Source organism: Athene cunicularia, assembly GCF_003259725.1.
Source record: "Athene cunicularia isolate RWA chromosome 6 unlocalized genomic scaffold, athCun1 chr6_part1, whole genome shotgun sequence".
NCBI classification, from domain to species: Eukaryota; Metazoa; Chordata; class Aves; order Strigiformes; family Strigidae; genus Athene; species Athene cunicularia.
In genome coordinates, this window is record NW_020799105.1 from 3103651 (window position 1) to 3120808 (window position 17158).

The 17158-nt window shown below is 38.8% G+C and overlaps 1 protein-coding gene across 1 annotated transcript in view; it reads right to left on the reverse strand.

Annotated features, from left to right (window-relative positions):
• Window positions 1-7529, reverse strand: part of VCL (vinculin) — a 47767-nt gene extending 40238 nt beyond the window's left edge. Inside the window, exons 1-3 of the mRNA XM_026851466.1 lie at window positions 7490-7529; window positions 5019-5061; window positions 690-809 (exon numbers count right to left, since the gene is read on the reverse strand). Of these exons, the coding sequence (XP_026707267.1) occupies window positions 690-809; window positions 5019-5061; window positions 7490-7529 (203 nt within the window). The remainder of the gene's footprint in view (window positions 1-689; window positions 810-5018; window positions 5062-7489) is intronic.
• Window positions 7530-17158: the final 9629 nt, after the last annotated feature.

Below are 17158 nucleotides of genomic sequence, written 5' to 3' on the forward strand. Positions count from 1 at the left end.
CTGTGTTATCCATTTTAGTATTTTCTTAGTTGCCTCAAGACTTTCTTGTTTTGACTATCTTCCTGTTTGGGAATACAGTAAAATATTTAGTCATTCTATATACATTGGACATCACTAATTACATTCAGTAGGTTGCAGGGCAAAGTCACTTCAGTGAAAGTTTGTCAGTTGGCAGTAAGAAGCTTGGCAATTCCACAACAAGAAGTGATGTATGATTTTTAAGACTTAAGGCAGCAGAAGAAAGTCAGTTGTCCTTGACACTGAGCCATGGAATTAAGGGTATCAGTCACTGTTCTTCAAATGTCTTAGATTTTCAGGCAGCTGTATCATGCATCAGCTGCCTACACTAACAAATTCACACTCTTCCACCAACAAAATTAATAGAAAAGATTGAGAACACCACATTATCTCTAACACTGTTAGGCAAAACTACAACAGCACATAGATAAGTATCATTGTGACTCTGATTTTTTATTTTTACTTATGTACCCGCATATACAGAATGTAACAGAAAAAGTCACTGCTGGCAGAAAGGTCATTCCTAACAAAGGTCAGCCTCAAGACCGCGAAGAGCTAACCAAACATAAGTGAATTTTCTAATCTCTGCAGCAGAACTAAGTGACAATGATCTAGCATTGGAATAGGTTTCTTGTACCTACAGTAGAAGATTTATAATAAAATGAGTTTACTTGATAAATGCTGGTGGCATATCCCTTTTCAAGATCTGGTCTTCTGTTGTCTGCACGGTCTCTTTTCCAACCTGCAGGAGAAAGATGTCATACTTAAGATTCAGAATTTCACTGTAAAGCCTAGAAAAAACACAAAATAGCAACAAAAAAACGTATTTGTACTACTGACAATTTCTTTCACTAGGTTTGCTGGTATTTTATTTTTGAGACCAATACACTGTGGTTAGCCTAATGCTTTAGAAATCATACGCTGTTTCCAGCCAACATCTCTACTAAATTAACCAGTGTGGGACACAGACTTTTTACTCTTCCCACTCTCCCTAGAAACAATACTGTTTGCTGCACGTAGTTGTAAAAACTTAATCACCATGAACTCTGTAGGCTTCACTCCCTCCTACTCCACATAAATCAGAAATCAAGTTCAAAGTTTAAAAACAAAAAAATTACCTCCTTTTTGCTATTAAAATTACAAAAATTTAGTTAATTACTGAGAATACACCCCACATTCACATCATAATTACTGAGAATACACCCCACATTCACATCATTCTTTAAGCAAAAATAATTATGCAGAAGCTAATAAAGAAAGAGATAGAGTAAGATCTAGACTTTTCGACACACTAGCTCTTATGTTATACAATAGAAGTCTTTATAATTGGTAGCTGGCTCTCTGAACTGTGAGATCACCAACTTGACAAAATATTTCCAGCTCCTTTGTTCACTGTATTTTCCAGCTGAATAAGCTATTCAGGAAGGCATCACAAAGCAGAAGGTCTTTAACCCAGACACTAGTTTGTGTTAAGAAATGCCAGGCCTGCTCAAGCTAGACAAGATAGCCCTGAAAATGCCTCATCAGCTGGTGTTTAAAGACTTGCTGATTTTTGACAGAAGTTGTAGTGAGCCTGTATGCACAGCACTTGCCAATTCTAGCCCTGTACAGCCTTCCAAGAAGCACCATTTCCTTTCAAGTTTACACTGCTTGCCAAAAACTGTGTCTCCCTATTCTGGTCCTTTTCAGAAGAGCTTTACAGAAAGAGATTGGCCTTAGTATTTTATTCGGTTCAGAGTCAGCCTATCCTACTTTTTTTTTTTAAAAAAAAAAAAAAATCTATTATTACTAGACTTACAAGTAGTCACACAGATATTTATAAGCAAAGAAGGGAAGAGCAGTGAGGAGGTTAAAAGTCTTCAATTTTATGATAGGTTTCTGTCTCATATGTTCATTGTAGGCTCACTAACAATGTGCTGGGTTTGCATAGTGGAGTTTTTGGTAGCAGGGGAAGGGGTTATAGTGGTGGTCCCTGTGAAAAGCTTCTCAAAAGCTCCCCTGGCCCCAAGTCAGACCCATCTCTGGCCAAGGCTGAGCCAATTGCAATGGTGGCTGCGCATCTACAATAACATATTTAAGAAGGGGAACCTGAGAGGGTGTTAGTACTTGTGGGGAGGTGTTACAAGAAGGACACCCATGGGAACACCATGGTCAGCAGAAGGAAGGAGGTGGAAGAGGGGGACATGCGCTAGAGCAGAGTTCCCCTGTATCCTGTGGTGGGACAGCAGGGCCACTCCCCTGCTGCCACCCATGGAAGTCACCAGAGGAGCAGAGATTCACCCATGGCCTGTGGAGGACCTCTGAAACTCTGTGGGAAGAAGCAGCCCCCCCCCTGTTGCATTCCTCCCAGTGCTGAACTACAACACATGGAGATGACCTACATCAGCTCATCTTGAGAAGAATGCATGCTATGGGGAAGATTCACAATGGAGAAAGTTTGTGGCTGACTGTCACCCACGGGAGGGATGCCACATGGAACAGGGTAAAGAATGCAGACAAAGTGGTTCCCCCCAGTCCTGAAGGAAGAAGTGGCAGACTGACTGCACCCTGCCTCCCCTACCCCTGTGCTGCTGCAGAGGTAGAAATATCAGGAAGAAAACTGAACCTGGGAAGAAGGGAGGGGTGGGGAAGAGGTGTTTTTAAGATATGGTAACACTTCTCCCTGTCCCATCCAATGTGTTGTGTCATTATCGTTAGTGTTCTGAATTAAAGTGATGTCCTTTTTCTTCCCCTAAGGAGTCTGTCTTTCACCTGTGAGAGGTTGCCTTTTAACGGGTGAGAGACCCCTCCATGTCCTTATCTCTATTCCTGAGCCTTTCAATTCTTTTTTCTTGTTTCCAGCGCTGCTGGGGGCTGGGTGGGAAGGGGTGAGTGAAGGCTGCCTGGTGTTCAGTTGCCCTCTGGGCTCAAACCACCACAAGAGCCATGCACCATAGTGCACAGCACAGCAGTGTTGCTTTGACACCTAAACTCCACAGCAATGCCTCAGGTGCAATGTCTTAGAAATGTATCTCATACCAAATTTCTTAGGACAGGGTTACATGACCCACCCTGACTCCTTTGTTATAATTATTTCCATTGCACTCATGAAACACATCCTTTATATTTCTCACCTGTTTGTATGCACACATGTATGATAAAGATGGCCCAGAAGTAATTTGCAAAAGCTTTGGATTACACATGGTTCAGACAGAAGGCTGTCACCAGGTGAAAATGCAGAGTAATACTTCATTTCCAAAGAACTATGCCTTCAAGATTTGCTTCTTACAGCTGTACCAATCTGCATATAGTTCAGTATATTAAGTATATTTCTGAGGATATACAGTTTTTAAATAATGCATGAGAAAGTTTAGAATTACCTTCAAATTGAAGCTACCCTCTTGTAACCATCATTATTGGTATATTGAACAGAAGCAACTAAGGACCAATGTCTGCCAAAGTTACACCACATCAAGTGTAAATTACTTCAAGTTTTATTCAACCATACAAAAAGCATTGCTTCATTCAGTCTGGAAAGCATGAGAATCTAGGTTCACTACTCCAGGAAACATTATCAAGTAATTATAGATCTATGCACACTTTATATATACAAATACATATATAGACATTCTCTGCTATGGCTACCTAGTCTCTTTAGTCTTCAAATGAAAGCAACATACAGGACATGGGTCAACTTCCATTTTAATTTTTTATGGGGGAGTTTTAATTTCAACACTGTCCTAAACTCTGAAGACATTTCTCTTCAAAGTCCAATAAAGCAGAAATACTCATTCCTCCAATACCCTCAGCACTATATAGCATGCAGACAGGACTCAAGATTTCAGGCAGATCCCATGAGGCTTTGTGTTGGGTTTGGTAGCAGGGGACAGGGCTACAGCCATGGCCCCTGTGAGAAGCTTCTCAAAAGCTCCCCTGGCTCCAAGTCAGACCCACGTCTGGCCAAGGCTGGGCCAATTAGTGACCATGGCTACACCTGTGATAATGTATTGATGAAGGGGAACCTCAGAGGAAACATTGGAGTTGCAAGGGAGACACCCATGCAAACACCAAGGTCAGTGGAGGCCAAGGGAGAGGTTTACCAGAGCAGAAACATCCTTGCAGCCCACAGTGAGAGGGGGCAGGCTGTGCCCCTGCAGCCCATGGAGGTCCACAGCAGAGCAGATGCCCATCTGCAGCCCATGGAAGACCCCACACCAGAGCAGGTGGCTGCATCCAAAGGCAGCCAGGACTGAGGGAAGACTGCTGGGACAGTTCATTGCTAGGAGGGTTGCAGACCCTGAGAGGCACCCATACTGGAGCAGTTTTTAAAGATCTGCAGCCCATGGGAAGTCCTTATGCCAAAGGAAGTTCAAGGACTGTCTCCCATGAGAGGGACCTCACTCTGGAGCCAGGGAGGAGTTCCCCCCCTGAGGAAGGAAGAGCAGCAGAAACAACAGGTGATGAACTGACCACAACCTACCCCCACTGGTGCAGGGGATGGTGGAGTTAGAGAAAGTAGGAGCAAAACTGAACCTGGGAAGAAGGAAGGGGTGGGGGGAAGGTGTTTAAGATGTGGTTACACTGCTCACTGTCCTACTGTTAATTTAAGTGGTGGTGGTGGTGTTTAAATTACATTGATGTTCTTTTTCTTCCCCTAACAAGTTTGTCATTTATCCATGACCATAACAGGTGAATCATCCCTCTCTCTCCTTATCTCCATTCCTGAAGTTTTGTTTTATTTTCTCCCTCTGGGCTCAAACCAGGACAGGCCTCAATTAAAGAAGTCCCATATCTTTCTAGAAAGAAAGAAAAAAAAAAAAAAAAAAAGACTTTATAGTATTTTAAGCACCAGTACAGCATACACTCACTGAATCTGTTTAAATATAAAATCAAAATCTTGTGGATCAAAGGAAAGCATTTCATATTTACATGGCTACTAATTAACCTTTCCAGAAGTTGCTCTGTGCATTTGTAGCCAAGGTATAGAGATGGCATGTAAAGAACAAATGTACTCCACATACCATTCATCAGACAAAGTCTCAAAACATGAAGCCACATTGATGCCTAAAAATACACAACCACAAAAGAGTTTTGTGGGTTTTCCTTTTTAGCTTTGTGGTTAGGGGGGTTTTGTTTCTTGCTTTGTTTTAATAAGATACTCTTTCTTCAGACTGAATTTTACATGGCCTACACAATTTTTAGACACACAGCTGTGTAACACAAGGTAGAGCGTCACTCAACTCTACCTTCTTTATACTCCAGTATCAAGGGAATTAAGTTTTTTTTCCTTAAAATGTAATATCTACACATACCCCATTCAAGCAGAAGGCTTGTCGAGCTCCATGCTAATACAGAACAATTATCCGTGAAACCTGTATTTTATTTCTATCCAACAGTATACATGGGGAAAAAACCTTAGGTTTCAGATACTCTTACCTCCTAAAAAAATCTTGCCCTAGTTAACTGGGAAGCAACAATCTCCATCAAATAGAAGCTTCTGCTTTTAAGTAATACTGAAGTGGCCATTATTCAAGGTTCCTCAGAAACTGCACTGATTACTACAGTAAAGAGACCATAACTTCTTGAACACTGTACCTGCCCAGAGCAACACAAAATAAGGGAAACTCTCAAGCAAAACTTACCAAGACCATTTCATAGTTACAACGTCCACCCACCCATATTTATTTCCATACTCTTTAAAGGGGATACTAGAGGTAAATTAGCTGAATAAAGAATGAGCTACTTTCCTGCTTGCTCCCTGCTACTCAGAGAACAAGAAGCAGACAAGTCTTGAAATATAAAGAAAATGGGGGACACAAGTCAGAGGGCATATATGGTCTCTGAAAAGCCTTCTAGGAATGCAGCTGAAAGAACCAGGAGATGACAGATTTCCTGCTGCTTTTAGCTTTTAACTTTGTTTATAAGTCTTTCTTATGCACTCTTGTCTGCCAAGGATCAGTAAAAGATCAGGATGTTTTAAGCTTCTTGCTGGGGAGTATTTTCTCCCTAGAAAAGCAAGAGGAAGCTTTCTGATCAGGCTGAGGTTTTTCCTTGTCACCAGTTTTACAACTTTTTGTCATACCTGCTCCATTTCCTGTCTTCTTAGCCTGCTGGACATAGCAAAGAACAACTGTTCAGTGAAAAGAAATAGTTTCAGCTTCTGTAATTCACTGTTTAAATAGACACACAAACATCCAATAATATCTAGTTCTCTTAACATCTAGATGTTTGAAAGTACAGACTGTATGTATCAGAATAAACCATGCAAATATATAACATGGGAGTCCAAAGTTTATTGTTTGGAGGTGGGTTCATTTGTTTGGGGTTTTTTTTAAACACAGATTTTTCTAAATGCCTATATTGACAATACCAATTTGACAAATGCTGAAGTGTAATTTTCCATGCATAGGATTTCCCCGGTTAAAAAGGAAGATGATCTTAGAATTATTTCTTACAGTGTTCCAGAAACTAATTTAAAACATCTGTCATTTTAGCAAGGAGCCTAAAAAATACTCACATAATCATCCAGTGAACACATACAGCTCAAGCTGTAACACTAGCAGAGCCCCAGGTTTCCCCCAAGAAATAAGCTACGGTATGAGGTTTTCATGACAAATCAAAGTACCAAAGTGATACAGTCTGTAGCCTGTAAAAGTGACTTTACCATAAGCCATTTCCCATTAAAATCCAGTTGCTGGTTTATGCATTCTTCCATGTTTTGCAAGCTTCCAGGAAGAATAGTGACATGACAATGAATGTTAAATCTCACATCAAAAATTTGTTATACATCAGTGCAGTTCCATAAAGTTCTCTGCAGCTTCCTTCTCTATTTCTTTAGACGTTTGTCCTGAAAAAATTAACTTAAGTATGTGCTGTAACTCTGCAAATGACAACAGCTTCCACAATGCATATCCATGTCTAGAATCCATCTCTAAACAGAATTGCCAGTTCTTTTCCCCAACCCCACTTTTTAAGAAAGCAAAACTGGCCTAGATTTCAAGACTGAACAATCCATCAAGCAGAGCTAGAAGCAAGCCAAAGTTATACTGAATTTATGCCTATTCCTTGCTGGCATGGATGATGTACATTTGCAGTCTAGACTAAAAAAATAATAATACATGAACAGAGAATTAAATCTTCATGAAAGCATTTTGAATTCAGGTTACATACTATGGGGCATTGCTCACCCATGACAATAGAAGGAAAATCATGACTGAAGTAAATGATACACAGCTGTGTAGCCTACACCTTTTTATAGAGTTCATCCCTACCCACAGGGCTTGTCCATTGAAGTTGCTAGAAAGCAGGTCCTTTATCTCAAACTGAGTTCAGAGACAGTTGTCTCAGTGGGCTCAAACATAGGAATGGCTCAATAACTACTTCACAGTTATTTCATTTTCCCTTTGTGAAACCAGTCATTGGAGCCAAATTACACAGAAGGAAAAGAGCTCTGACAGCCAACGAAACAAAAAAATCAGAATTAGCCATTTACCTTCATCATTGTCAGTCACAGTACTTTGATTGCAACCCATGTTCTGCCTTTATTTGCAGTACCTAGTAGGTCCAGTCGTTGGTATTTCAAGCTCTTTCACTAGCCCTTTTAGAAATACAACTTCTGGAGTCAATGTTGTTTTATCATGCCCTGACCCTTAGCCACCATAATCCATGTGGTAAACCTTAGCAAAACAGAACTGCATATACACTGGCATAGCAGCAAAGCATAAAACTTTGCCAAATACAAGACAAACAACTTTGGGGTACATCATGAAATGTCTTAGTCCCACCTCAATTTCATAAGTCACATGAATGATCATCAGATGACAAACAGCTTCCAGTAAAGACAGAACTTTCTGCACACTGTGACAGAAAAAGCAAGCAATGTTAAAGTGTTTTTAGGAAAAAAAAAATCCAAGAGAACAAGTGTACAGACCACTCATCACAATCTAATCCTTCTCATTCGATAAAACTGAAAAAAGTCAGTTATAACAAGGTACCACTTGGGGGTTTTTAAACACAAAATTTTGTTTTTACTTCAAAGGCCCTTTCAGAAGCATTTAGCAAATAAAATTTCCATTTTTTTCATCATTCCACTCTCATCTTGCTTTAAATTCAAAATATGATAAGTCACTTGGAATTAGTGAGTTTAACACTGGTTTAAGTTCTTCTAGTACTATGCAGGGGAATAGGCCAATGCAATTAAGAGACTGAAAAATAAGTCCAAAGAAATACACAGCTGAATTGTCTTCCTCCTTTTAGTTTAGTGAGCAATGCACATATACTACCAGTGACATCAGTCAACAAGACCACTATTCCTTCAAGCCAGGTATGAACTTAGAGACTGATGAATCGGAGCCTATCCACTTTGCCTTTCAGTTAATATGGAAGCTATATACTGGCTTCTGGTTTTCTCATGATTACCCTGGAGACTGCATTCCAGGCATAGCAAGGTACAATTTCAAAGTCATCTGGCAGTAAATCAAGTAAATTAGAACACTCCAGCCATCTGGTCTCTAATAGCAGCAAACTGATCTACCTGTCTACACTGGCAATTAAGACAAATTCAATTGGCTTGAGGCTAGGGAAATCCTGCTGTCCAAGTAAAATACGTAACTATGAAACAAGAACCATATGGAAACCGAAAAATTACATCATTTGGGTATCAAAAGACATTTATTTATGCTGATAATGTCTACTAACTCTGTTATCAGTACAGAGCTGAGGCTTGGATGGTTTAGCTAATTGCAGGATGCACAACTTAAAGGAAACAAAAGCATATACTGATGATGTGAGAATTTTTACAGAACTATTATAATTTGGAAGTTAATTCTTTAATCAAGAAACTTTCTTCTTATAAACCAGTACTCCAGAGTTAAAACTATTTTAAGACATTGTAACTCCATTGCAGTCAAGCAAGTCAACTCTGACCTTTGAGCATACACAAAACTCACCTGGAAAAATCATATACAGCAATTATCCTCTACAAATTAGATTCACAGCTTCAACTATTTACTTTTACCTTACAAGGAAGTGGAAGAAAGATTTCTTTCCAGATACAGATTCTCACAGGCCACTCTGCTGCATTTCTAGTATAGGTAAATATTGTACTGCACAGTCTCTAAACCAACCCAAGCTGTAGCTTCACATCAGTAGTAACAGACTTCCTCCCCAGGCTGGTTTTTTCCTTCATCAGAATTACAAACTAAGTTAATTGTGGCCTCTGTAATAATACTATTAAATTGGTATTTCACTTATCCATGTGTTGGCACAGAAAATACTCAAGTTGCTGAAGAAAGAAGACAAAATTAATACCTATGCTGTTACTTCCTGAGTAAGTTTCAGATGCAGAATATTAGTGAAGTTTCTCCCTCTCAAGGTTCTAAGGTATCTGGCTAATCAAGTGCAAGGCAGATGTACATTATAAATGACTTAATTACAAAATCCATTGCTACTTTTTATAACCCATTTTACTTTTTGAAAACGCTGCTAATTTGACAGGTGTTAACTACAAGAAGCATTTTAATATACCACAACTAAAACTGTAGGTTGGCTACCAGGCACTGAATTTTAGTATCTTCTATTTGTTATATGCAAACTTGGACTGACTTCTGAAGACCACAGTTCAACACTGATTTTTCCCTCTCCCACAGAGAAAAAGGGCAGCACCCCTTACAAGCTCCCTCCTAGAGCATCAGTGGTTTCACAGTAACAGAATTATTTTCCTAAGTTTAAGACAGCAACAGTTTCCTGCAGTAAGACAAAATTTATAAACATGAGAAGGAAGAAGGAACACCTTTGATAGCAGGGAGGAGAAATACCAATCATTGATTTTTAAGACACAACAAATCAGAATAAGTTCTGACTTTCAGCACCTGCTAGGGGCAATGCATTTAGCAGTAGATAAAGGAAAGAATACTCCCCCCCCCACCATTTTCATGACCCTGCTTTTTAATATGTTCTAAATGTAACTATTTTGCCAAAGACACTGTCATAACACTATCCTTCATTCTAAACAATCCTGAAATTTTTACGATTCCCACCACGTCTTCCCATGACACTGTTTCAAGTTACTGACTTGTTCTCATCTGCCTGTCATCTGTGCTGGCTTATTTATCTGCAGCCTTGTCAAGCAAGTATCTATTTCCATTACCTTGATGGGTTACAAAAACTAAATGGGTTTAGTGCTAAACAAAGTACTGAGGCAGAGAAGGAATTTACATAAGAGATGCTACCTTAATCTATTCACTTAAATCAATCGCAAATGCAGAGTTCTCTCTCTCATTGACTTTGCTTAATCCTTGTGATTCCCCTCGAGGGAAACATACTCATTTAAAATTTCCTTTATTGATAAAGTAATACTTTTCAATGAGCTTTAAATATTATATTAAAATTATCTTCATGTGTTCACTAATATATGGTTGAAGTAACAGAAATTCACAGCATTGATCTTTTGGCATAAACACAGTAAATGTTTCTTCACCAGCACAATATGTACTAACACAGTATATTATTATAGTGATTGTCCACCTTCTGTAGCATATTGGACAATTTGTCTCATTTTACTTGACTAACAGTTAATTCAAGTGTACAATAAGTTAATGGTGTAAATCGTTGCTCACATGTTAAATGTGATGTTTTAATTAGCTACAACAGTATCCAGTTACATTAAACAGAAAAAGGACTAGAAATGGTGGGCTGTTTTCCAAGGAACAGTGCTCATTTTACAGCACCATTAAAAAAAAAACAAACAACCTTGTGTCAGAAACTTGAAATTATGTTATTGTTTTCCAGCCTGATTTTGCCTTCAGTGCTTCTGACCACTTGTACCAGCTCTGCAAGTAATTCAGCATGTAGAAGACAACCCACTTATGTGCAGTCATCACAATGAATTTGTAAACTGTTACAAAGCAGCCACGCAACAGAAGTAACTGATAGATAATAATTAAAAAAATAAATAATCAAAGAAATGTCTGATCTGGTATTAGTTCTGAGTTCTTTTACTGTAATTCATTAGTATTTTAGAACTCCATTGTGCCAGGCACTGTACAAATACGTATCATCCATAACAACATTTAACAGCAGATCATTGCTGAGTCACATTAGAAGAATGTTGACAAATGAACTCCTCATTAGAAAAAGGATATTAAGTGCCACCAACACTTGATAGTATGTAATTGCTACCACTTTGAGGAGTTATAGGTACCATTTCTAACTGTTAAAACCCTTTTAGGAGTTTAATAAAAATGAGTGAAAAATCCTTTAAGTCTTTGTAAGGTAAACACATTTAGAGAGCAAGTTCCTTCATACTTGCTATAAGAATGTGGTTGAAAAGAGAAACAGCAGTATTGCTACAAGTTTTAGCAGTATTGCTAAAAGCATCTCCTATAACAGGAAGCTACACTCTTTTCCAACATTTTGTCCTATCTAAGGAAGCTGGCTCCAAATTTAAAAGCAATGGAACAGAAGAGAACCACTCTTCTGAGCAGCCATTATACTATAGTAAACAGGCATACAAGTTTTTGGCCAGCTAACAAGCAAACTGGAAAAAACATCTGAAGAAAGGAATTGCAGTCAACTGTGAAAGCAGAAGCTATATGCATCAAGTTCACAAACCGTTTCACAGCTTCCATTCACTTCCTCCACTGCCACACAGTATCAAGGTTAGTTATCAGCATCACCAAAATATTTAAAACTAGTAAGCCATGTGCAGGGAAGTTTGCTTTTTGCAAGACAAAAACCTGCAAGACAACTATGTGAAAATCTGCCACAACAGCTAAACAACAACTCTTTGTAGCAGTCAGTAACTGCTTCAAGGGTTGCAAAGTCTCTTTAGCATTTCACTATCCTGAATAATTGGATAAAAGGTCAGATTCCAACTGCTCCCCCTCCCCCTCAAAAAATGTCACAGCAAAATTTTTATGCCACAGATTAGCTTCCAATTGAGAGATAAACCACTTTATATTCTATACCTTTGAACTACAATAATCACTGATATCAAGATGGGAAGAGGAAAAAAATCCTATCAGCCAAAAAATACATTCCTTTCTGTTGCATGGGGGGGTAGAGTGCACCTGGCTGCTCTGGCAGCTCCAAGTGTCAGTGGAGTCTAGTCAGAGAGATAAGGAATGCAGGTTTTCTCCAGCATTAACTTCAGAGAAATAAAAGAAATGTCATGCTACTACTTTTCCCCATCAGAGAATGACTGAAGTCAAGCTGAAACCTACCTAAAATTTAGTGAGGTTCTCACTCCCCACCCCTTTATTTTTTTGGAGAAAAAGGGAACTTCTTATAAGTGCAGCAAGAAATCAAGCAGCACTTTTCCATTTGCTACAGTTAAGTCAGTAGTTTTTTGGCAGTTACCTCCCCTTAACAATTCTGGTTTTTCGTCATTGTATCAGGGCAAGCTAAATAAAAAGTGACCTTTTTGCTACTATTCTGGAGTTTGAGAGAAACCCCATTTGATTATTTCTGTTATTCAGCACAACTATTATGCTCTAAAAAGCTGCAGAGACTGCTAGGCTTGTGAAAGTGATTTTAGTGTAGTCCAAACACTAGTCAGTCTACTAACTTGTTCTCTCACCTAAAACCCTGTAAGAGGTTAATATGAAGTAATTTAAGAAAATGTTTTTACACTTGAGAATAAATTTTCTTTCAAGTATTGAGTGGTTTTTGTGACCCATTTTAACAGAATCAGATTTTGAAGACTTAGCTGAAGGACATTTAGACACCTGTATACACATTCAGAGGCTGAAATACAATCAATCTTGAGCAAAGCTACAAAACCAAGATCTTTAAAAGCAAAGACACACCAAAGCAAGTAACCTTCTCAGTAACTTCCAAGTAGATGCTTGAAGCAGCATTTTTTTAAATAGTGGTAACTCTTAATATAAACATTCAGTACAACACACACTTGAGTATTAAAAATATCTGCTAAGCAAGTTATGATGACTGCATGGACACATGTTAGCAACTGACAAGGTTTCCATAGAGTTTAAATAGGAAGGTTGAACATGCCACTTTGCATACAGCTAAACCTTAGCACTAATAGCTTCATTCAGTGATGTACTACTTGATGCTATTTTGAGATTAACAGTTTAACTATTCATTGCTTATGCCCAGGCAGATAGTTTACTCATTTGAGTAGTTATTTTATATATAGATATTTTACTCATTTATGAGAAGTTGTTCAAAACAACCAAATTTGTGGTCACCAGGAACCAAATCCACCCAAACACTCTTGCAACTTATAAGGTACCTGGCTGCCACATGTACTATCAGTCTGGTTGAAGTCTGTTTCTGCTCCTTCCTAGGTAGTATTTGTGCAGACAAAAAAGACAAGGCCTGCATAAGAAAAAGTCTTATTAATGCCTTCCTCCTCAAAGACAGTTGAAGTATACAGCTTCTTCCAAACTCAGGAAAAAGTTTGAAGACAGCAGAGAAAGCAACTCAGTTGGAATAACTGGAGTTCCAGATGACATCTTTTAATAGCTTCCCTCCTGGACAGGAGTCTTCAGACTCTTCTGCAAATGAAGAGCTGATACCCAGAAAATGGCTGAAAGACTAGAATGGGCAAGGAAGTTGATACGGACTTTCCTGGCTCAGCCTTTAATAAGCTTCCTGGTTTAATGCACCTGTTCCTTACATTACATAGCATCTATTTGATGAGAATTTAATAAAACTAAAGACAGAGGAAAACAGTCATTACTGTTTGCCATTACCACAAGGACAGCTAAGGTGACACTTGTGACTTACCCAGTACAGGCCAGAATGCTCTCCATCAATTCAGGGGTTACATAAATAATTGCCATTTCTCATACTAGTACTTTAGCACTTCTGCTACTATACCTGTTTAAGAAACTAATTTCTACAGCTATTTTCTTGTGCGCTCCTCAGCACTTAAGAAGGGACATAGTTCATGCAAAAACTCAGCTACTAAAATGCAGTTCAAGTTTAATACCATTGTACTTTACTATTCCAACAGAAGACAAACATTGAAAAGAGCAGAGTCTGGTACTGCCATCAATGTGTCCATTAAAAAGAAAAGACAAAATGCAATATTTACTATCACCTACTTTAAAAAGATACATTGCTGGATAATCACCATCACAAGAATATCAAGCGCTCCTGAATATCCTTATGAATTGCAAATGCAGTTACATTTACATTCATTACAGAACAAGGCTTTTGGTCTTTGCCTACTGCTAACCTGAACTGAGACTGCCTTCAACTACTCTGTACCTTTTCAGGACAGTTAAAGAATTTAGACAATTCTGGAATTACAATAGAAGATTTACTGCATCCTAGTCAAAGTGACCAACAACTGTCACAACTCTAGTACCTAGAACACTGAGACCAGAACACTTGCAGCAATAACAAACACTTTAAGCTGCATAAACAAAGCTACCCTAGCATAAAGCTTATAAAGCTAGCCAAAGCAGCACTTTCTCAGGTCTGTTATTTCCTTTATGCACCATATGTACCTGAGGACAAAGATTAAGCATAGTTGCTCAAGTCAAACCTTCTTAGGCCATCACAGAAAATCAGTTTAATATGAAAATTGCTTACCTCCACTGCAATACTCTACAGAACTACTGTACTTTTCCTATCATGCATTGTAAGCTCTAAATATCATCTTCCATTAGTAGATAGATAGAAATTGAGGAGCCAAAGAGAGGAGGCACTCTGCTATTAGAAACAAGGAAGAAGTGGTTGGGAATGCAAAGGCCAGATGCAACCTTAGCTGCAGTGACCATGAGATCATGGAATTCAGGATTCTGAAAGGAAGAAACAAGAAAAATCAGACCCTGAGCTTAGGAACAGACTTTAGCCTCTTCAGGGACCTACTTGGAGAAAACCAATGGGATATAATTCTTAGAAGAGGGCTTCTAGAGAGCTGGTTGATTTTCAAGGATCACCTCCTCCAAGCTCAAGGATTGTTCACCCTGAGGAGCATGAAGTCCAGCAATGGTGGCAGGAGGCCTGCATGGATGAACTGAATGCTCTTCACAAAACTGACATAAGAAGGCACACAAGAGGTAGAAGCATGGACAGATGACTCAGGAGGAACACCAATATACCACCTGAGCATGCAGGGATGGGGCCCATCCCAAAGACAACCTAGAGTTGAATCTGGTGAGGGACATGATGGACAACAAAAAAATGCTTGTGTAAGTACAGCAGCTGCAAAATGAAGACTAGGTAAAATGTAAGCCCACTGCTGAATGGATGGGGAGCCTGGTCACAACACCGAAATGGCTGAAGTACTCAGTACCTTCTTTATCTCAGTCTTTACTGAGAAGATCTGCCTTCAGCAACCCCTGTCCCCAAGACACACTGAAAGTCTGGCACAAGGGAAACTTATCCTCAGTGAAAGAGGATCAGGTTACATTCGCTCACTATTCTGTGAGTGTAACCACTGATGGAAAATGCAATGGAGTTTTATTACAAAAGGTCTCTTCATAAGGATTCTAAGCCAACAGCAACAAGACACACAAGTTTTCTACAGGAATGGCTTGTTTCTTTTCTCCACTTTTATGGGAGAACCCTGACATGAATCAGTTTCCTACCCTACCCATGAAGGCAGGGTATGGAGAAACTGTTTCAACACACATTCTCTCCGTGAGAAAGATCATCATCAACTAAGAGTCAATATGAGCTGACAATTTCATTAATCATAGAAAGCCTTTGGGAGTTGAGGGCTTTATTTCCTTTTCCCTTTCCAGTTATCCACTGATAATTAGTCATAATGCAAATAATTACTTTGAAGCATCAGAACATTATTTACTTCAGAATAAGAGATTTGTTCCAGAGTGAGTTCTTCAGTACACTTTCACGGAAAACTTAGTTCCAGTCTCAGAATAGGGACAAGTACAACTACAACAAAGACCCATCTAGTTGCAAAAGTGTAAAAACATACCGAACCTTGTTTTATTTGGTTCACCGTTTTATTAATCTCCATAAAAGGAATTTCATGTTTACAATCCAGTATCACTACACGGGGAAAAATACCTTCTTGTTTCAAAGCACAAAACAAAACTACATGACACTGAAGTTACAGGCAGCCAGGAACATGAATAAATTGCTTGACATCAGCCCTTAATATGGATTTAACAGCTCCTCCCTCACTGGTGCACTTCACTTATGCAGCAAAACGCATATGTTAAGTTTTCCAGAGCAGGAACGGTATACACCATATTGTTGGCATATAGAATTTTTTAGTTCAAGTGCCACTTTAAGGTTATCCATTCCACAAGAATATTATCAGGTTTTATGCCCAAAAAAGCAAGCTGCCTGTAATTATTAATGGAGACAGTCACCATCTCTATGCACATTTAAAGAAAGAGAGAAGAAAATATTCCTTTTAAAGCTGATGGAAGACTGGTATAAATTAAGTCTCTAAACATAACAAAGATTATTCTATTCAAATCAGAAGCTGATTTATCACTTATGTAAAGATAATTCCTAACAGATAAAAGCAAGGAAGTAGTTTATGATGTGTGTTTGTTATTACAAAGTTGCTTTCTGTCTGATTAAAAATTAATCATTCTTCTCCCTGTCCCTCCTATGCACACACCCTAATGGGTTTTATTCCCTTTCTCAGAGCATATGGCCACTGTTCCCACAATATGTTAATTTGGCCCTTAAGAAATTGCAGGTACACTGAAGTAGAATGTTCTATTTCAAAAAAGAAGGAATTTTTTATTATTTAGAAACCACTTTCTCTAACACTAATCACAAGTTTCTACTACACAGAGAAGACCTAGAAACCTGTAAGGAAAAGACATTCTCTCATGAGATCATCAAGGCTCTTCGAATACAATAAACTGGAAATGGGGAGGTGCAGATCTATACATACCCCCTCACAAGTTAAAAACATCAAGAAAAAAAAAAATCAGAAAGTTACAACCCCTTGAGAGCCTTTTTCCTTTCTTCTCCATCCTTTTCCAAGACACATAAATATTGCAAGTTAATTCTCTCAAAACAGAGAACCACTAACCCACCCTTAGCAGCTCACTCCTCTTATGTACCCTGAGATACAGGCAAGTCAGCTACAGCAGAAGAAAACTTAGGGATGAGGAAGCTGGTTTACTGTCCCCTCTCCACAACAGTCAGATAATTTCTACTCACTCTAAGTGTTTAGCCATGTATCTGACTTTCGCTGTTG